Source organism: Talpa occidentalis, unplaced genomic scaffold, assembly GCF_014898055.3.
Source record: "Talpa occidentalis isolate TD23 unplaced genomic scaffold, MPIMG_talOcc4v2.1 talOcc4.12, whole genome shotgun sequence".
NCBI classification, from domain to species: domain Eukaryota; kingdom Metazoa; phylum Chordata; class Mammalia; order Eulipotyphla; family Talpidae; genus Talpa; species Talpa occidentalis.
In genome coordinates, this window is record NW_023601212.1 from 94185817 (window position 1) to 94208095 (window position 22279).

General features: G+C 50.5%; 1 protein-coding gene across 2 annotated transcripts in view; it reads right to left on the minus strand.

The window, feature by feature from the left end:
* Window positions 1–21802, minus strand: part of ABCC1 (ATP binding cassette subfamily C member 1) — a 103703-nt gene extending 81901 nt beyond the window's left edge. For both annotated transcript variants that reach the window (XM_037507550.2, XM_037507549.2), the window contains exon 1: window positions 21739–21802. In XM_037507550.2, the coding sequence (XP_037363447.1) occupies window positions 21739–21786 (48 nt within the window). In that variant the 5' untranslated portion in view covers window positions 21787–21802. The remainder of the gene's footprint in view (window positions 1–21738) is intronic.
* Between the last annotated feature and the right edge of the window lie 477 nt (window positions 21803–22279).

A 22279-nucleotide genomic window follows, 5' to 3' on the forward strand; every position in this document is an offset into this window, starting at 1 on the left:
GCAAATGCCCAGGGAAGGACAAAGGAGACAGGGAACACAGGGGGGTAGGTGGGTGCTACTTCTGATCAGGTGGATGGAAAAGTCCTTAGAGGCAAGATGATATTCGAGCAAAGACCTGAGGGAAACAGACACAGGCCACCTTCCTCCATGTATGGAATAGGGGTTTACTAAGAAAAAGAAAGGGGGGGGTCTCCCTGGTGGTGCAAGGGGCTAAGTCTCAGCACCATGGAGCTATCTGCAGCCACTGCAGCACAAGTTCGATCCCCGGCAAAGGGGTAGCAAAGAGAAGCTGAGAAAAGGACACTGCTGGGCAGCCTGCCGTCAGGTCGGGGTCTGCTGGGCCTCTGGCCGCTGGCCCTGTTTACAGAGCAGCGCGGGGCGCTCGCTTCCCACCACAGTCCAGAGAGAGGCCATGGAAGGGAGAGGCTGCCCTGTCTGATACAGCACGAGGCAGAGCAGCCAGCAGCAGTGAGCGATGGGAGAAGGTGGCATCAGGCTGGCAGGGATGCCCCCGCCTGCTCCAGGCCTGCCCTCAACCACTGACTCAGCAGAGCTAAGAATAAAATCAGAATGGGTGGTGAAGGAGGGCTATAGGTGGCAGCAGCCAGACCTCACCCCCCACCCCCACGAAAGGCAGGACCGGGCCCACAGCAGTCCTTGCCCAGGCTCGGTCAGTGCCCAACTCATGCCCAAGAGGCCACACCAAGAGCACCTTGGTGAGAAACAGACAGGAGTTATGAGCAAAACCAAGACTCCTGGCCTCCCTGGTGGCGCGAGGGGTTAAGATGCAACCTATGAAGCTGTCCGCAGCCACTGCAGCACGAGTTCAATCCCCGGGCAGGGAGCTACCCACATGGCACAGCAGACCTCTCCTGACTCGCCCACTGCTCCTCTAAGCAGTGTATTTCAATACATCTGCCTATTCTGTTCCCCACTCTGTCTCTGGTGAATCATCTCACCATCCCCCACCCCTGGCCTGTACCCCAGTTCTTGTATGCATAAATAAATAAATATTTTAAAAAAAGACTCCTGTCTTAACAGGACTTCCAGCGTCAAAAGGAAAACAGCTGCCTGTCACACACATCAAGTGTCGGTGGTGGGCAGCCTGCTCTGACCTGCCCGGACCCCAGCACTCCCAGCAAGTACCCTGGGATGCCTTGCCAGGCCGTTCCCTACAAAGCACATGTGTCCTGGCATTCTCCATAGAGCCCTGATCCTTTCGCTGCATTCATCTCCAGCTGCCTCTCCTCTCATCAGACTCTGGAGCTTCACCAAATCCTCTATTTGGTCACCTCCTAGAGACTCAAGAGGGTCAGGTCTGTGCCAGGCACAGGAACATGCCTGGGGACACAGAAGCAAGTAGGAGGGACAGGGGTCATCCTTGAACTGAGCACAGCTGTCTGTGTGTACATGTGTGTGCGCGTGTGTGTGTGCATAAGTATCTGTATTAACTGGCCCTTGAACTTCCCATGGCCACTTTACAAAGATCTTTTTTCTATTCATGGGTTTTACACTCATATTCAACCAACAGCTGATGTCCACTCTAAGGGGCTTGAGCAACCACAGATTTTGGTACCCATGGCGTGGGGGAGATCCTAAAATCAATTCCTCATAAATATAGAGGACAAGTAGAGTGAAAAGTAGAGAGTGAAAAGTTTTATGAGGACTTTTGACTGAGGGTGCCTCTAACTCCTGCATAGTTCAAGGTACCAACACTCTGTGTGTGTGTGTGTGTGTTTGTGTGCACACGCGCACACACGTGTAAAGGCAAACAGCAAAACATTATTCCATCTCCCTCTCCCTTCACCAAATATGACAAAACCACATCTGTGACTAAGTTTCTGGTGTAAACTGTGTGAGTTTCTGGTGTAAACTTCTGGAATCTTCATGCAAATACAACTACACATTTCTATGTGTCCCTTTCCTTACACAAGAGGTTCACCAAGTACACTGACGGCATCTCGGTGTTTTCAGCAGAGGTTGACTTTGTCCTCACTCACTGGGCGGCACCCCCACAGAACGGGCAGGAGGAAAGGTGTCTGCCCAGACCCCCAGTGCCTGCTGCCTGGACTGCTGCCTATCTTCTGCTAATCCAAACAACGACACAACAAACTCCCTTAAAAATTACTCCTTAAGCTAAAGAAAACATGGGGAAGCCTGACCCGAGACCAGTGGGATTTTGCTTAATCGTCTACAAGCCTCTCTGTGGCAGGAAACAAGCAGGAAGGTCAGGTTAAGCCTGATAACCTGGAGACACATATGAGTCATAAATATACCAAGAAATGCTGACCCCCCCCCATCCTTGCGGGAATTTCATCTTTAAAAGAGAACTAAATATATCCTACGATAGTAAAATATGTGTCTTGAAGAAATATCTGCCCCCCTGGGGTCACCACATCATGCCCAGTAGCCACAACCTAGAAACAACCTAAGTGCCCATTGGTGGATGAAATGTAAAGACATGGTGAAGATATAGGATGGAATATCATTCAGCCGTGAAAAAGGATATTCTGCCTCTTGTGACAACATGGCTGGACCTTGAGGGCATTAGGCTAAGTAACTGAAGTCAGAGAAAGACAAAGAGGATCTCACTTATATGTGGAATATGAAAGAGCTGAACTCAAACAGAGAGTAGAGCAGTGGTCCCTTGGGCTGGGGGAATGGAGAGATGTCGATCCCAAGGTCCAAACTTCCAGTTACAAGATAAGCAAGTTCTGGGGATATGACATACAGCCTGATGACAGCGGTTACCAATACTGTACCATATACTTAAAAGTCGCTGAGAGCAGACCTTCAGTATGGACCAAAATATGCACCAAAATAATGATACCGCATATGCACCATAATTATTTTAATGATAAAATAATTTTAATGATAAAATAATTATGTGAGGAGATGGAGGTGTTAACAAACCTCACTATAGTAATGGTTTCACAATGTGTACCTATGTCAAATCACATTGCACACCTTAAATTTATATGTAAGTGAATAATCTCTTCAATAAACCTGGAGGGTGGGCCTCCCTGGTGGTGCAAGGGGTTAAGACACAACTTATGAAGTGTTCCACAGTCTCTGCAGCACGAGTTCAATCCCCACCCAGGGAGCTACCCACATGGCGCAGCAGACCTCTCCTGTCTTGCCCACTGCTCCCCTCAGCAGTGTGTTTCAGTAGATCTACCTGTTCTGTTCCCCACACTGTCTCTGGTGAATCCTCTCACACACACCCCACCACACCTCTGGCCTGTACCCCAGTTCTTGTATACATAAATAAATCTAAAAAAAAAATAAAGCTGGAGGGGGGAATCACTAAATTAAGGAGTACATGTCCATTTACAATATATGTGATTTTAAATATCAACAAACAGAAACTACCTAAACCTGCAGCATCCAATACCATAACTACCAGCCTTGTGGGGCTTCCTAGCACGCGACACGAAGCTAGCCCAAACTCAGCTGTGCGCTACAACATACCAGTTTAAGGCTTCCTGTGGGGAAAATGCAAAAGAGCACATTTGTAGTTTTTAAACTGATTACAAGATGAAATGACAACACACTGGCATATACCTACTTATATAAAATATTATTAAAATCATTCAGCTGTCTCTTTTATATTTTTTAAACACAGTTACTAGACAAGCAAAATTTCACATGTGGCCTGTATAACATTTCCCTGGACAGTGCTGGTCTCAACACGGAAGTCAGATCACTAAGAGCTGGCCGCGCTGGGCTGGCTGGGACACTTACACTGCTGGCTGCTGCCCAGCCTGACCCTTGATAAACACAAAATCCTTTCACTAATTTGAAATAATGAAAGAAGCAAGTGACACAGCACTTGCTGAAGGTATGATTCATTCAACTCATCCCACACCTGTCAAGTATACATTCGAGTTTCCTGGGCAACGACCCCCATCTCCGAACCGGTGGCCTGCGGTCCTCCAGCCTGTCCTCCAAGCGGGAGCCCAGGGGATAGCCTCAAATGCAACCTGGACCCCCTCACTCTGCCTAAACTCCCCCAGGATCTAGCCTCAGCAACCAGTACCTGCACACTCTATGCCTCAAGCCTTTGCACAGTCGGGTTCCCCCTACCTGGAGCTCTTCTCCTCCTCACTGCCCTCAGGCCTCAGCTAAAACCACCCCTCCTGAGGAGGCCGGCCCACCTCCCGCACCTTCTCACTCATGTCCAGTCCCCGCACTGAACCGCCTCCTGGCATTCGATACATTTTCTACAGGGCACTTATGTTCTGTCCTTTGACAGTTCTTCAGATTTTCTGTATTTGCTTATATTTTAGACATTCTCTTATTTGGTATTGCATGTTACGGAGTATACAATACAGTATGCAGTACATCAGCTATAATACATATGAGTAAGACGAACCACAGGAAGTGTCATCTGTACAGGTCAGGGTGGCCAGCCAGGACCCCAATGTCGAATCTGACCAGCTGCATGCTTTGGTAAAGCACCAAACCAGGAACATAACATGTAAATAGGGAAAAAAGGGCCACGTGCCTTTTGTCAAGAGCAGTTGCTCAATTTTGCCTCTTGGCCCACAGAGCCTAAAACTCTTACCACCTGGCTTCTTACAGAAAAGGTTTGCCAACCCCGAAGTAGGGCAAAAACCATAGACAGTCAGCGATTTCTTAAGGCTCAATCTGAGGCTAAGTGTTTTACACACTTTTCTCCATGCCTCACCCCACACCCCACACACACGGTCAGTTCCTCAAGGGCAGTGAAGGCCCCGGGTTTCACACCCAGCATGTCGCGGGGTCCGGGCCAGTGAGCACCATGGCAAGAAGGGCAAACACCAAAATCGAGGGGCTCTCACTCAGCAAACTGAATCGGCTGTGGAAGAGCTGGGGTCACCCAGCTAAGTTCTTACAGCCCGATTCAAACCCTGGGCACCACTGCCTTGGGGTGCCCGGTGCATGTGGGGTGCCTGGCAGCATCCTGTCCTCTCCCAACCAGATGCACCTTCTCCCCCAAGTTGTGACAGCAGAAATGTCTCAGACATGTAGGGTCCCCTGGTGGGGCTGGGGGTGTCCGACCCCTGCTGAGAGCCGTGTCTTAACAGCTTCTCCATCTGGCCCCTCTCGTGCCACCAGGTGACTCGGGAGAGACGCACCCGCCCAGCCACAGGCTGAGCCTGGGAACAGGCGCTCAGGCTCAGCATCCATGTTTGTGTCCCACCCCTGAGATGCTTGGGCTTCCATGCAGGAGCGGGACAGGGACTGAGAGCACAAAGGCCGGTAAGGAGGTCGGAGTAAATGGCGGGAAGCGTCCAGGGAAGCAGGAAGGGCTTCTTCATAAAACAGGGTGGGGGGCTCGGCTTCCTCCCCACACAGGCGAGACGAGAACGGCTGCTTTTCCAGGTCCTGGGGAAGGTGAAGCCCACACAGGAGATTATTTCATCTTCACCCCACCCCTTTCAAGTGGGTGCTATTGTTCCCATCTTGTAAAGGAAGTAAGGCACAGAGAGGTAAAGCAACTTTAGCCTGAGGTGGCACAGCCTGAAAGTGGCTGGAGGAGATTTCAACAAAGGCCAGCCCAGTCCAGCCCAGGGCACAGGTTCTGCGTCCGAGGAAATAGGGACAGAAGTGCGCATGTGACAACAGGTGGGTATTGGTGACCACTTAGGGGGTCAAGCAGGCTTCCAGAAGCCTGTAAAGTCTAAGGTGGGCCAAGGTGCCCAGAGCTGCCGGCGGCACGGAGGTAAGAGAATGGGAGACAGTACGGGACAGGCCCAGAGTGTAAGCACAAGGGGGACAAAGGGACAGAAGGGGACTGGCTGGCAAGCAGGGCTGGGAGGACCAGCCAGGGCCTGAGCGAGTTAAGTGACGGAAAACTAAGCTCCACTTACGGTTCCCACCAGGTGACGGCAGCATCCCCCAAATTGCAAAGGCTCCGAGGAATTGTGAAACCGAGAGGGAATATTTCTGGGTTATCCTCACTTCCCTCTCTTGAAGGAGAAACTGGGAAAGCCAACGTGTCCTCAAAAACCCCTGCAGAGTCTCCCGGCCCTGTAGCCTTCCAACCCAGGGGCAGCCAGCTCCCTCATCTCCCTACACAAAGGTCTCTGCCCCAACCGAAGCCCAAACTCTGTGTGTCCACAGTGCCAACAGCGCCATGAGGGAGAGGGGCAGGGAGCAGGCAGTGCGGAGGGTAGGACCACGCCCTGGTGGCCAGAGTGGGCTTCAAAACAGCAGACCTGGGTTTGAGTCCTGGTACAAAGGCCGCTTTCTGGCAGTGTGACCCTGAGGAAGTCAATGCCCTCTCTGGCTTTCAGTTGCCTCTGTGCCAAAGGGAAGAATAACACCGCCTCCCATGGGAAGATTCACATTCAAAGTTAGGGGTGGGGGTGGAAGACGCTGGGGGTTGAGTTTGCTGCTGCTGCTGCTGCTGCTACCACCAGATTATTATTGCTGTCCTCATCATCTGAGTAAAAACAACAGCTCACAGGGCCATGTGCCAAAATGCTGAGGTCCCCTGGGAGACTGACGTTCATCTCTCCTGTGCCAGGATTCACCAAAGTCATCTGTTACAGCCTATTGGAAAAGTCACTTGGGCCCACCCCAGAGTCCTATCATGCCATTGACCTGGGGGGGCACTTGTGGTTCAACAGCAGCCGCCAGGCCACACCCATCGAGGTGGCAGGATGGTGTCCCCGTTGAGAGCCTAGACACTGGGCCAAACTGTTACGAATAAGCTGCCTGGCCGTGGGGAAGTCACATAATCTCTCTGGGCCTCGGTTCCCCCACCCATAAAATGGGAATAATTGTCTATTGACCTTACAGGGCTGTTCTGGAAAGTGTGTGGTAGAATGCCAGGATCCTATGGGTGTTTAGCTATTATTATTTTATAGTTCACATTCTACTAGCCCCTTGTACCACCACAACACGTCCCACCATGTCCAGCCATGATCCCGCCCCACTCCCCTCTGTTCTTCAAATTCATTGGCCTCCCACTGGCTTTCCCAGGCCTGAGTGCCCTTGGTCTGGCCAGGTCCTTCTCATCCCTCTAGTGCTGCCTCAAACACCAGCAGGGGGAGAGAGGTCTACCTGCCTAAAAATGCCCCCTACCCCATTATTCACTGGGACCATTATCCTCCTGCACCTACATGTTTATAGGGCCAGACCGCCTGGCTCCCGTGCCACCTGCTACTGCCTGTTTCCCCATCAGCAAGACAGGAATACACACAGCTCTATTACAGCTATGGTATAGTTGGTGGTAGGCTGCAACCACTAGCACTTTAAAGCATCTAGAACAATCCCTGGTGCTCAGGAGGCTCTGTAAGTCTACGCTATCAGCTCCTTCCCTGATTTCTAAGTGTCTCCTTTCCCCTCCTGCCCTGTAGGGCCCCTCATCCCCACCCAAAGCAGAACATTCTCTTCCTTCACCTGCATGGAGCGGGCCCCCATTAAATACTTGTTCAACAAATGAAAGTGTGGTGAAGAAAGCCACCTGCAGAGCAACCCAGAAATACACAGAAAAAGCCAGACTCCATCCCTGCCTTTGACCCAATAATCCTAGTTAAGGGCACAGGTATAGAGGAAGTAGCTCAAACATCCAGAAAAAGTGCAATTTCATATGCTGCGTCATGCATAGCAAAAGCCAAGAAGTTTCCAGGAAGGAAGAGCTGGGCAAATGGTAGGAGGGGACCCTGTTAAAAATGACCCAGTTGTGGGCCTCCTTGGTGGCACAGCGTTGAGTGCTGGGTTGCGAAGCTGCCCGCAGCCTCTGCAGTGCCGGTTCAATCCCCGGCTGCTCCCCAGCCACCAGAGGAGGGTCCCACATGGCGTGCAGACCTCTCCTGCCGCCCGCTGCTCCCCTCAGCAGTGTACTTCGGTCCTTCTGCCTGCTCTGCTTCCCGTTCTGGCTCTGGTGAATTCTCTCACCCTCCCGCGCTTCTGACTGTACCCAATGCTTGTATAAATAAATAAATAAATCTTTAAAAAAAAAATGACCCAGTTGTCACACACCAAAGCAGCGGAGGGGGGGCCCTCCAGCCCTAGAGAGGCCATCGGTAAGGAGGAGGCAGCACTGGCCACCCAAGGCTCACATGCTCTGTGAGAACAGACCAAGAGCTAGTACAAAGATACCACCTAACACTTGAGTGAGGGCCAGGGGAGGATTCCAAACCACAGGAACAAATGCACCTAAAGTTTCTTTCTAGAGAGGTGCAGATATTATAGCAAATCCATAACTAGCCCCAGGCACAGTTCTCAGCACCTTACAAGTCTCAACTGACCCAACCCCTAAAACAAACGTAGCAGGAGCGAGGACTATGACTATTCTCCTTTTTCCAGATGAGGAAACAGGCAGAGTAAAAAGTTCTCCTGACCCGGGCCAAGGGAATCATGTTACTCAGGTGAGCAGAAGTTAACCAAGGCTAAATAGGCTGCTGTCCAGTGCTTGTTCTGGTTCAGTTTCCTCCTGAGTCCTCCAGTTTCACTTTGGACCAGAGTGGGGACTGCCATCGAGCAACGATGTTACACTTGCAGCCCTGACGCGAGAGGACGGGCACTTAACGGCACAGCGACTCACTAAATAGTACGACTCTATGACACACTACTGGGCACTACCATTATCCCCATTTTGCACATGAGAAAAATGGAGGCACAGAGAGGTCGAGTCACTTGTCCAAGGTCACACAGCAGGCACGAAATAGGACAAGATCTAGAAACAGTTTTCATGTGAGACAGGGAAGGACAGAGGCTGCTTTGTGCATTTCACTCACCCTGTTTACCTCCCCAGCACTTGGCATGGGACCTACACAATAAAAGGAGTAATACACAGAAGAGGGAAGAAGGGATGGAGCAAAAGAAGATGAGGATGCTATTACACTGCATCCATTCTAAGTCCTGGGTTTCTTCAACATTTGCTATCTTTGATTTCACAGCACATCCTACAATCTTACCGGCCAAGTTTTCATATCATAAGGTCTTCGAAACTGGGGTGCCTGTCACTGCTGCAGGCCTCTTTTCTAACCCAACTGTACTGTGAAGGGAAGGCAACATGCTTTTTTCTATGCTTCCAGAATCAAAAAGAAAACACAAAAAAATGGCCTTACTTCTTAGCTAAGTAACAGCCGCCCCCGCCCCTCTTCTGCACCATAACACTTCAATTAACTTTAATGGGGGGTGCGTGTAATTGTCAAGCTACCTGACCATGCCAGCTTGGGCAAAGCCTGATTCCATCATCATCTCCACCTGCCAGCTGCCTGCCTGTCTCCACAGTTTCTTCCCCAGGCCCTGGCCTAGTCCAGGTTGTTTTTGCCAAACCCAGGCAGAGAGGAGACAATAAAATCTCCTACTCAACAAAGTCCAAGCCTTCTGAAAGCATCAAGAAGACACTGCGTCTGCAAGGCCGAAACAGACCTTCTCTCCGCAAGACCTTCTTCCCAAACATACACTCGGAAAGCATGTTCCTGGCGAAAGGTTACTAGTTCAACCACCACCTCCCCTTCTCTGTAAGGGGCTGAGGAACAGATGTGTCTTGAATTCATGGTCATATTAAACTACTTCACAGCTTCATCGGAGACCTGATATTATTATCTCTAAGAACAGGCTCGAAAACCAACAAGCAGCTAGCTGTGAGTGCCGCTGCCACATAGAAAACAGAATCACAGGGAAAAAGGTGATGTTTCTAGCAAGTCACAGCATCACCTGAAATGTAGTGGTGGGGGGCTGGCATCTGTGCGGTGGTTCTCAGCATCCCCACTACTGATATCTGGGCCCTAAAAAGCCATCAGGGGGGCTTTTCCTGTGCACTGCAGAACGTATGTTAGCAACACCGCAGGCCTTACCCACTAGAGGCAGCAGCATCCGCTCTCCAGTTATGACAACTAAAAACATTTCCAGATGCTGACAAATGCCTGCTATGGGTGAGAACAACTGACCTAGGTAGTTTGCAGAATCTCCTGTTTTTGCAGGCTAGCGATGACGTATTTATGAACAGGGCCAACCTGTGACTTCCTACGTGTTTCAAAGCGATGGGGGAGGGCACTCCCTGATGGCACAGGGGTTGAAGTCTCAGCACTCTGAAGCTATAGCCAGCCACTGCGGCATGAGTTCGAATCCCGGCCAAGGAACTGACCCACATGGCGCAGCAGACCTCTCTTGTCTCCCCGCTGCTCCCCTCAGCAGTGTATTTCGTCAGTCTGCCTGTTCTGCTCCCACTCTGTCTCTGGCGAATCCTCTCTCTCTCTCTCACACACACACACACACACACACACACATACACCTCTGGCCTACACCGCAGCTCTTGTATGCAAAAATAAAAATAAACCTTAAAAAAAAAAAAAAAACAAGCATTGGGGACAGTTGCTGGGTCAGCGACGTGCAGTCTCGTACACCCCGTCAGCACGCCTTGCAAAATTGAGGGAACCAAAGCCTTTCTGCTCACGGCCAGGCAGAAGGATGCCAAATCTGTAAGATCACGACAAACAAGGGTAACGAGACGTTTACAGTCCGATGCAGCAGACAGCTTTACCCCATGGTCATACAAACTAAGGGAAGGCAGAGAAACCGAAGTGGTCCCCGCCCCAGCTGCAACAGTGAAGTTGCTGAATGAGCCAGGTAGGCTGTGAAAGAAACTTCCTTTGGGGAGAAACTTATTGCAGCTTAAAAGAAAGTGAACTGATTTAAAGATAAGTATTAAGAAGCAGTGGGAGACAATGGCTGGCATGCTCTGAGGCCTTTCCCAATTCCCATCTCTCTGGCTGCCCCCCAGTCACTAGGCCTGAAACCCTTTCCCAGCCTCCCTGAGCCAGGGTGTGCTAGGAGACCCCCAATGGGGTCAGGCCCAGGATGAGCTCTCTCCGCCCCAGAAGAACCCATGAGCCCGGAGCACTGACCCTGAATTCTGATCTGGGCGGGTGAACGTCTGCTGGCCCACCCACTAACCCTGGCTCCACGTCTCCCCAGCAGCATCCCAGACACAGAGGCTGCAAAACAAGGCGAGGACCAACTGCCTCCAGAGGGAACAATTACGAGCAAATTTCATTAGGTTGATGGTGCCATTTCATCAAGTAAATACCGGACACTTAAAATGGGTCATGTCCAAGATGCACTAGTCAGTGGAACCCCAATACAGACTGTGTTTACATTGGATCCCGTTCTTGCTTTTTAAAATGCACTGTAGATTTAGGTTGTGTGCAGCAAAGCAGTTGCAAATTCAAGCACCAACCTGCCAGGAGGAGACTGTCTCTAGAAAGTGTAGTGATGACAGATTTTCACGGTTGCCTAACCTCGCTCCTGTACTGTTTTCCTTTATACTGTAGCTGTTAATATCAGAGAGTAAGAGGAAGGGACCGGCCCTGGACGTAATGCATCACTGCTGTGTTTATAGGAACAGTAACCTGGGGCTCCCAAACATAAATGGCAGCAGCTCTCGGCGCTGCCATCACCCACCTCCACTCACAGGTCGTAGAAGTAGGTCCTTAAGCAAGTTGTCCTAATACTAAGCTACAAAGAAAACTGCAGAATGGATCTTCCCACACTCGGCCCGATTTCAGGGCTGACAGTGACACCCCAGCAAGCCTCCCCCAGACGCAGGCACCCGACAGACACCCTGTAACAACTGGGCGAATGAAGCTGGTGTCGGGATTCTTTGGGTCTGTGCTGGTTCTGCCAGGGGCTGCACAGGCCCAGAGGTAGCCAGGAAATGACCCTCCAGAAGAGAATCGCCACACCCAAAATCCCCCCTCCACTGCCCTCGACCATCCTGCTATCCCTTACCCACCCAGTGTCCCCTCCATAACCACGCTAGTGTCCGACATCCTACCTTTTCTTCCCCACAACCAACACCATAATATACACAGCATGTAGTGAGTCCTGCTGTACTGAGGAAGAAACTGAGGCTCCCGAAAGTTAAATAACTGGTCCAATTCCCCCCAGAGCTGATAGGGATGATTTTTCAACTCAGATTCTCGAACCTGGCCTCTGGACCTCAGCCAGCCACGTACCTGGCTTTCTTTAGAGCTGCACCTGGTCCTGGTTCAAGCATCCCCAAGCCTTCCATGCACAATGTTCATCCCCCACCTATGGCCCCGTTACGTACAGAGGGTCACCCACGGGAGTGAGACTCTGCTCCAACCCCTCCCCACTAGGTTGCAAGTGGGCCAGGCAGGATCCCAGCAGCCTGGGAGAGAGGTTCACAGATTCTGATGGGACAAAGGTAAAAGACTGGAGACCCCACTAAGTGAATGACTTGAGGAAGAAGCATTATCAACAGGCCCCCAGGTAATCTAACCAAATTATAACTGTCAGTCACCCTCCCCCGCACCAGCAACCCCAACCTTCCTCTGGATCCCAAGTCTCCAGGCTTATAAAGCAGACTGGGGAGAGGAGAGACTGTCATTACTACACACCCATCATCCGCTCGTAATAACAAGTCCAACGACAATAAAAATGGGTATCCTCACACCCCGCTAGAACACTGACTTCTGCCAATCATTTTGAGGAAAACAAAGAAGACCATAGTTAGAGCAAAACCTTTCAAATGTTCTGATGTGCACTCCTGAAATACGTTCTAAGGAAACAGCTGGACTGCGCTCAGCTCAGCTCATCCGGATGAGAGCCAGTGTTTTCTTTCAAAGAAAAAAAAGAAGGGGGACAGAAGCAGTAACCCAAATATCAAACCACAGATAGTAATTATGAAAATTACAGTCCACCCATTTGGGGGACTACTGCTCGGACACCTAAAGGTATAATTACAAAAAGTAAGTAGGAATGTGGGAAAATTCTGGCAATGAAAAATGTAGGGTAGAAACGGCATCCACTCTCCAAGTGCATCGCATGCTGGTGGCTTAATAAACAACAGCCAATGAAAAAATATTTGCAAAGGCCTCAGGCGGTTAAGTGCCGCACTGTGAAGCTGTCCACAGCCTCTGAAGCGTGGGTTCTATCCCGGCCGGCCGTTGAGAATCCCACATGGTGCAGCAGACCTCTCCTGACTTGCCCGCTGCTCCCCTCAGTAGTGTATTTCAATCCATCTGCCTGTTCTGCTCCCCATTCTGTCTCTGGTGAATCCTCTCACCACCACCACCCCACCTCTGGCCTACACCCCAGTTCTTGTATGCATACATAAATAAAAAATCTTTTTTAAAAAACTGCAATGTGTATCTTTCTTTAAAAAAAAAAAAAAGATTTATTTAATTATATAAGCACTGGGTACAGTCAGAAGCGCGGGAGGGTGAGAGAATTCACCAGAGCCAGAGCAGGGAACAGAAGAGGCAGATGGACCGAAATACACTGCTGAGGGGAGCAGCAAGTGCGACAGGAGAGGTTTGCGCGCCATGTGGGACCCTCGCTGGTGGCCAGGGATCAAACTGGTGCTGCAAAGGCTCAACCACTGCGCCTCCAGGGGAGGCCCTGCAATGTGTATCTTTCTGACCTATGTGCACAGATGTTTACAAGAACACCGTATACAGGAAAAGAAATGGAGAGTGAATTCAAGCAGAGTTATGCATAGGAAGATGGCGGAGTTAATTCTAGCAAATCTGCAACTGCATAAAGGATTAGTGACATCTGAGGTATTGGCATGTCTTATACGTTAAGTTAAAAAAAAAAAGAGTGATGATAACAGAACCCATTTTACTTTTAGCACATTATAAATGTTTATAAGTGTTTCTATGATTACAGAGAAAGGGCTGGAAGAATAGCTTGGTTGTTGGTTAGTTTCAGAGAGTAGCATGTTAACACTTCATTTAAATATCTATTTAAACATCTCTATGTTATTTGTTTTGTCACTTCAGTCATCAGAAAGCTATTTAAACTTGAAAGCTGATGTATAGCAATTGAAGTCAGTTAGCATGGTGGGATTATAAGTAAAACTTAGATGTATAAACTGTTAATGCAAAATAACTTTTAAATAGCAGAAAAGTCAAGAATGTTTAAAATGCAAACATATCTTTTAAAAACTGTAACAAAACCAAGCAGTTTCTAAACCAAACCCCTCTCTCCCTCCACTCCTTCCCAACGCCCCCCACCCCATATGGTTAAACTCAACAGGGCAAACTCTGACCCAGAAGCAAGAGGAAACTGGTCTCCATTCTCCACTTGCTCTCAAATGCCAAGAATACAGCAGGTGCTTAATTAATGTTGTGGGCCTATTCCTGGGAGCATAAACTACAGCAGCCACCTGGCAATGAGAACTATCATATTTAAAAATGGACCACCTCCCCCTCTACCGAGCAGTTTCTCTTGGGGAATTTATCATGCTGAGTCATTTACATCTATTTGCATGCAAGTGCCAAGATGCAGGTCCAGGAATGTCCTTGGCAGCTCAGTTTATCATGCCCCAAACCCAGAACCCACCCCAACAGCCACCAGGAGGGGACTTGGTAAACATATAGCCCAGACCAATCAGAAGAATGTGTGGTTCGTTAAAAAAAAAAAAAAAAGTTATTTCCTTTTTTCCTTCCACTTTGCAGTCTTAAATTGGACAGAAAAATCAACATCAACATGAGAAATATCACGTTGTTTTTAAGTAAAAGGCACACGTAACAACATTATGTAGAATATGAACCTAAGTGGGGAGGAAAAAATGATGCAACCCACACACTCTCACCCCTACAGACTATTTGCATACACTTGAAATTTTTCTAGAAGGACAGCCAGAAACTATCATCAAGGGCTACTTCTGGGCACAGGGGGCAGGGAGGGAAAGTACTCAAACTTTCACTTTCCCTTTATATTCTCCTAGACTGTTCACCTTTCTGAACGTAACAGCACAATCCAAAGGCCCCCAAGGCCTCAGCCAGGTTGATTCAATAACATCTCGTTTTAAATTAAAAGTTTCCTACTGATCAACAGAAAGTCATCTTAATCACACAAGAAAGCCTTGCACCATCTTAACAGGTCATGAAGCGCCTGTGGAGTGGAGCCCCAACTTGGTTTGATCCTAAAGGGTTTCGACTACAGATTCTGAAACAATCAGACTCATAATACAAACTTCATTTTAAAAACCTGAGCCTCGGGCCTCCCCGGTGGCACAGCGGTTGAGCACTGGGCTGCGAAGCTGCCCGCAGCCTCTGCGGCACCGGTTCCATCCCCGGCCGCCAGCGAAGGTCCCACATGGCGCGCAGACCTCTCCTGCCGTGCCCGCTGCTCCCCTCAGCAGTGTACTTCGTCAGTCTGCCTGTTCTGTTCCCTGCTCTGGCTCTGGTGGATTCTCTCACCCTCCCACACTTCTGACTGTACCCAGTGCTTGTATGTTTGTATGTATGTATGTATGTATGTAAAAATAAATAAATAAATAAATCTTTAAAAAAAAAAAAAACACCTGAGCCTCATAGCTTCATTCTAACTCTGAAGGATCAGAAGGTCCATGCCCTATCAGAGGGCAAATAATGTCCCATTCCCAGCCAAGCTGAGCTAAGCTTCCTCCTTGGAATCTCCAGGTCCTTATTATTACCACATGCCATTTTTATGTGTTTTGTTTTTTGGTGTTCTTTTTGTTACAGGGCAGGGAGAGGGGCACCCCAGGCCCCACAAACCTGCCTGCTCTAAATAGGTTCTGCCATCCGCCGCATCAACACAAACCATGTAAGACTTTAATGGTCAGGAACTTTAATACAATTAGTGAACAATACAGGAAAGGCAAAGAATCTAGTTTCTAAATCAAGCACCCACAGTTACCTGTCCCCTCATGGGTAAAAGTCTACCCAAACAGGATTGGCCCAGAGCAAGGCCCCAAAGCCTGCCACAAGTCTAAAGCATCTTCCCACAGAAAAGGATCAGAAACAACCAGACAAGTCTGGGAGGAAAAGAGCAAAATCAAAATCAAGACAAAAACCGCCACTGTCACCTCCCCATGGGTTTCACCCACATCTGTCCACGACCAAAAGGCAAGCGCAGTTTCTTCATGTGTCTCTCGGCTCCATGTGCCTCCTCCAGGTCTCCTTCTGGCTCTCCATCCTGCTTCCTTCCTTTCTCAGTCTCCTCTGCAGCTTCTTTTCTCCCTGCTCAGCTCCACCCTCCCTTGGGTGGGGCAGGAAACCTGAAACCTCCCCCTTTCATGGGGACCACCCTGTTACTTTTTTTTTTTTTTTTTTTTTTTTGCATAAAGCTCCAGGCTTTATGAGAAGGGCTTTACAGTTCCTTTGAGTTAAATTCTGTGATATTCTGGGAAGCTCTACTCAAGGCACCCCAGGGCCTTTGCACATTCTTCCCTCCATCTGGGACTTCCTTCCCCCAGATCCTTGCCTGGCCAGATCGCATTGATTTGCAGGTCACAGGTCAAATGTCACCTCCTCCAAGAAGACACCCCTCTATCATCCCTTCCAGCCCAACCCACTTCTTCCAGTGTATGCCTTTGTGCCACTTACCACTATGCAAAATCACTTTGTCACCCTAGTGAAAGCACCCTGACAATAGGAGCTTCATTTGTCCTGTTGAAGGCTGTATTCCCTATGTTAAGAATGGCGCCAATTCAGCTAATTAATAACAAAAGGCTGAATGAATGAATGAGCCCAAAATAGTTGTGGGAATAAAAGAACAAATCCAGTATTTTAAAAGACCATGCCAGGAACTTAGGCATTTGATACTGCTCTCCAAGGAAGAAGCCTCCCCCCACCCCCACCAAGTCACCTAAGTAGCTAACTTTTATGGAAAAGGTAAACTGACTTTCTCAGAGAGAAAGTTCACAGAGAGGGAAGGAAAAAACTCATAAAAACTCAATTACTGCCTGAGGGTACAGGGTGCTGGCCAGGAGTCACTCTCCCCAGGGCTCCCCATCACCACTCCCAGTTTCCAGCTTCTCCCAGGAGATGACTCCCACAATTAAACCAAAGGGACACTTAGTCTAATCTCCACTTTGTAATTGTTGGTCTATCCTGGGGCAGTTTAAAATGAAGGCAAAGAACTTCAAAGTGAAGCTCTGAAGAAAGGCATCTTCACCCAGCCGTGGCCGCACAGGCTCCAACCAGAGCAGATCAGGGGAGGAAAACACAGCAGTCACAGCAAGTGCAGAAACCAGCATGGAAACCACTGCGTTCCTTCTCCAGCTAATGGGGGTTTAATGTCTCTTTCCGTTTCATTAAGTTTCTCCAAGGCGACCCGAATAAGCCAATGACACCAGTTCAACAGCCTAAACACACACAGGGGATGAGGGTGAATGTCTTGCCGAAAATTTCTTCCCCAGATTCCTCCACACTGAGGGCTTTGTGACTTCGCCACCCAGGGGACATCTGATAATATCTTGGAGACATCTCTGTTGTCACAACAAGAATTGTGCTACCGCTGCTAGTGGGTAGCGACCAGGGATGCTTGCTAATAAGTAAGCATCCTCCTGACACATCAGCCTCCACAAAAGAAGTAGCTGGTCCCAAATATGCCAAGGTTGAGACAGGTGAGCACCCAACACCCCCCCCCAACACTGACTCTCTCAAAGTCCCCCTCCCCGCCAATCCTTAGCCTTCAGGAGGTAAATGCCCAGCCCAGGCCTCCACCAGGGCAGACACTAGCCCAGTTTTGGCCCCACTGGGGGGGAAGTCTCAGGACATTTAAGTCCTTGTCATTATACTAATCCACTTCATTAGCACTTGATAATTCTTTTTGCCAAATGTTCAGGAACATTTTTTTGTAGGCTAGAGTTTTACTGACCATTACGATCTGATAATAAAAGCGCCCCTTTATCCCACTATGAAAATCTGGAGCTCACATGCAAATGATTAGCTTCTCCAACTCCTCCTGCCAACGGGATCTTATAGGAGCCAGGGTCTCTGTTGGCAATTCCAACCACTCCCAATCATTTCACCAAAAGGCTGGGTTTCAAAGCAGGAGATGCCAATCCAAATGCACACAGGGGCTGGGTGGGCTTTATCAATGAGGGGAGTGGGCCAGCTGAAAATGCACAATAAAAAAAGGCAGCAGACATTTGGCCTTGGAATTGAAGGTACAATAAGGAAGGTACAATAAGCCTTCTGGAACCGTGGCAAACTGGAACAAACAGACATGTTCTAGAGGAGGCAGCAGCAGTCAATCACTGCCATATACAAATGCAGGTCCTGTGCTTTCAGAGTTTCTGATTTTTCAGAAGTCAGAAATCCAGATTTTTCCGTGAAATCTCCCAATCAGTACACAATAGCTGTTACAGCAATTCATCAGTTAAAAAAAAAAAAAAAAAAGACAAACCAGCAAAGTGATAGGCTGGGTCTAACCCCCTCCAGTCTGTAACTTGTTTGTATGGCAGACACTCAAATCCAAATGTTGATTGAGCCTATTGTGTGCAAGAGAGGCACTGGGGCTTGCAAAAAGAGAAATGAGTGGGACCCAGTTCTGACCCTTGCAAGATAAAATACAAGCAACTAAATGCAGAAGCTAAAAGACTCTGTCTACCCAGACAGGTGAGTGACAATCTCGACCTTAGCAATCTCTGGAGATAAGCGTCAGCCCTGCACAATAGCCATTCCAGGGCTTCATGTCATTCATTCATTCAACAAATATTTACTGAGTATCTAACAGGTCTCAGGCACTGGTCTAGGTGCTGGGATCACAGCCATGAAAACAAACAAAAACCCAAGACCCCATGGAGTTTACCTTTTGGTGGAAAGTTATAAAGCATAAACAAAATAAATAAAATATTTGTATATTAGGTGGCAGTAGCGTAGCCATGGGGTAGATGGGGTAGCAGAGAAGAACTGGGCATACAAGGAAGCGCAGGGAGTCAAGGGAAGGTTGCTTAGTAGACATCTGAACAAGGAAGTGAAGGTGAAGGAGTATTTCAAGCAGAGCAACCAGCAAGTGCAAAGGCCCTGAGGCAGTCTGGTAGCCAGCATGGCTGGCCTGGAGTGAGAAATGGAAGAGGGTAGAGAAGCAATAGGGTCAGATGCTGACCTCTGAGGGATGGTTTTCAGCAGAACAGGGGCAGGATCTGACCTGTCTCGGGGGGACCTCCAGCTGTTGAAAGTAGACTGGAGGGGTCAAGGATAGGGATAGGGTATATCCATCATGACTCAGGCTGGGGAGTCTGTGAGAAGTAGGCAGACTGGGAAACATTTTGAAGAAGAGACATCAGAATTTGCTGACAGATCAGATATAGAACAAGAGGAGAAGTTTCTAGTCTATGGAGACACAGTGCACTGGAGAGGCCCATGGGACACCCAGGTGAAGATACCAGTTCCAAATAGTTGAGCCCACAAATGGAAAGACATTTTTCATCCACACCCCTCCCACCACCACATTTGGAAGCAGGTCCAGCTGGGAGGCGGGGAACATGGGCCTTCATGAGTCTCCCCCAAATACCTGCTCCCCCAAACCCCCACTCCACTGTGACTTCCTGCCTCAAGTTAAGTGTTGGGGAATTCAGCCTATTTCCATTTAGATTCCAAAGTTCCCCTTTTTTCATCCTGGAGCATTTGCCCAAGCAAAGGCAGTAAGTCAGCAGAAGCCCGCATGGGTCACTTTCCAGTTCTGGATTTTCTGGGCACTTCCTGCAGTTCAGAGGCAGCCAGTGGCCCAGAAAGGAGTTCTAGTAAGTCTCACGTGGGCTAGTCACCTTGACTAAGCACAAGACCACCGTCAGGGGAGTGAGCCAGCCGCGGTGGGCATCCCCAGCAACAGAAGAGTGGACCAAAGGAAGGAGAACCAACTTGAAACATACAACTTCATCTTCGGAAATAATAATTACTGGTTAACTCCGTGCAGGACACCAGCTGAGCCACTTCCACAGGTGACCCACTTACTCTTCATGACAACCAGCAGAGGTTGGGGCTCTGGGGGCCCAGCCCCCATTTCACAGATGAAGAAACTGAGACAGAGAGTTTGCAAAGTGGCTGGCCCAGGGTCACAGAGTATCTAACTAGCTGGGAAACCAGTCTCTCCCAGCCTTGAGCCTGATGCCCCAGAAAACAGACATTCCCTGCCATCTTATAAAGGCTGATTTTTTTCCCTGCCCTCTGGAAATTCTCATGCCCAAGCTACCCGCTCTCAAAATCTGGTTCCAGGCCACCCCCATAAATCTGGGGCACTGGGCAAGCCCAGGAATGCAAAGGGAGGGACAGAGGAAAATCGTCAAGACCCAAGATTGGGGGAAGAGGGAATGCTAAGCAGAACCCAACCACCTGGCAATTTCTGTAGCAAAAAGTTCTTGGAAGGAGGAAAAATACAAATGACTTTCCTGGATGTGCTTTGTCAGCTAAATGAACACCACCCCCCACCCCAAAAACACATTCAACTTTGAAGAACTCCACTAGCCACCAACTGCCAGCTGACATCAATAAATTCATCCTGATGCAGGATCTATTTTATGACTGCCAATGTTTTCCTCTCTGTAATTGAGGAGAAAAAACAAACAAGGAAATACTCCAGAATTCACAGCAACACTAGATGAGCTCCCAGTCTGGATCCTTGCAGAAGTCATCTTACACTCAGCATGGGGGACAGGGACCCCAGGTTATCCTCTCTGCTAGGTAGAGCCCTGCTTTGCAAAAGGTCCGTTCTCCCGTGGCTCCCAGGCCCTGACTGCAAAGCATGGGTACTACTTTCAGCCATGGAGTAAAATTAAAATCTCTGGCCCCACTGGCTTGAAAATGTGAGATATGCCAAGGAGCTCCCAAATGAGATCCTCCCCCAGGCCCCCCAAAATAAAACCTTTCCATGGGTTTCAAGGAAGCCTTTACAAAGCTCCAAATGCAGCCTACAAGGAAACAGGGCAAGGTATTTTTGGATGCTAATCACCAGGTTCTAAGAGCCAAGGGTGTTTCCCTCTCTCTCTCCCAAGTCCTAAACAAAAGCAAAAAAATGATCGTGTCCAGATTTGCCTATTGTGTTCACCAATAAGCAACACAGGGTGACACTGAAGTGCCCTCCTCCAACAAAGGGGCAAATCGCATTAGAAGGAAGCTAAGGCTCAAAAGACAGGGATTAAAGAGACCCAGCCAGGCTCAGCAAAGAACATTCAGAAGAAACTTGCACCGTAAAACCCAGAGGGGGCCCCCCATAGAGAGAAAACTCACTTTACAGGGTGGAATGGCACACCCACAGGTACCAGGGCCCCGGGCATCCTCCAGGCACCCCAAATCCGACCCCAGGGTCAGGGAAGAGACAAAGCAGGGGTGAGCAGCCCTACCTTCTTTCTGGCCTGCACCTCAAACTTCTCAAATTCCTCCCCTCCCCCCAAATTCTCCCCACAGAAATCAGGTAGAAAGAAAGTAAAATACGACAAAAACCTATCACCACGGAAGAGCAATGTGGATGCAAAACTACCGGGCAGAGGTCAAGCCCCGCTCAATCCCTCCCCACTCAGCCCTTTTGGTAATGGGGTGTCCTCTGTAAAAGGAGGGGACCCCAACCCACAAAGGAGATGGCCGGACTTCAGCAGAAGGACCACCTGCTCCCCTGGCCTTGATACAGGGCAGGGTGAGGACCACCCTGTCACAGCCTCATCTCGGGCGCCCCCGTCGTAGTCACGGGAGCGGTCACCCCGAAGCGGGAGGGGCCCCTGTTTTCAGTGTCCCCCCCAGGCACTGGCCCCTCACCTCTCCAACCCACCCCCGGGGCCTGGCACTTGCACCCCTCCCGGCTTCTCGGGAGCCGAGTCGCTCAAGTTTCCCCGCCGGCCGCCCGCCAAGGGCCCGGCGCGGCGCGGCGGGGAGCGGCCCCCGGCCGGCGGCCGAGGCGGGCGCGGCGCCCCGGGTGGGCCGCGGGGTCCGGGAGGCGGGCCCGGGCGGCCCGCCGCCGCCTCGTCCCTCCCGCCGCCCCCCGGCGCCCCGCGCGGCCCGGGCGGCCGCCAGCACGTACCCAGAAGGGGTCGGAGCCATCGGCGCTGCAGAAGCCCCGGAGCGCCATGCGGCCGGCGCGGGCTCGGCGGGCACCGGCGGGCACGGGGCGGCGGGCGCTGGGCGGCGGGCGGGCGGACGGGCCCGGCGGCGGGAGCGGGCGGCGAGGCGGGCGGCGAGAGGAGCGGGGCCGCGACGCCGCCTGGCTGGCGGGCGCGTCACGGGCAGGCGGCCCCGCCCCGCCCCCCCGCCCCGCCCCGCCCCGCCCCGCACACCTCGGCGCTCCGCGTGGGCCCGGGGGAGCTGGGCGGCCGCCGCGGGCCTCCGCGCCGCCCCTCGGCGCCGGCCCCGGAAGCGGCCGGGGTCCGCGCGCCACCCCTGAGGGCGGTTGTCGAATCCTGAGGTGACCGCGCGACGGCCTGAGCCGCCCAGGCCACAGCATCCCCGGGAAGTGGCAGGTCCCGAGCCCCCCCAGAGCCTGGGGGCGTGAGCCCCACACCTGAGGGGCGTCCTCGAGCGCTCCTCACCCCCCAGCGCGCGCGCGCACACACACACACACACAC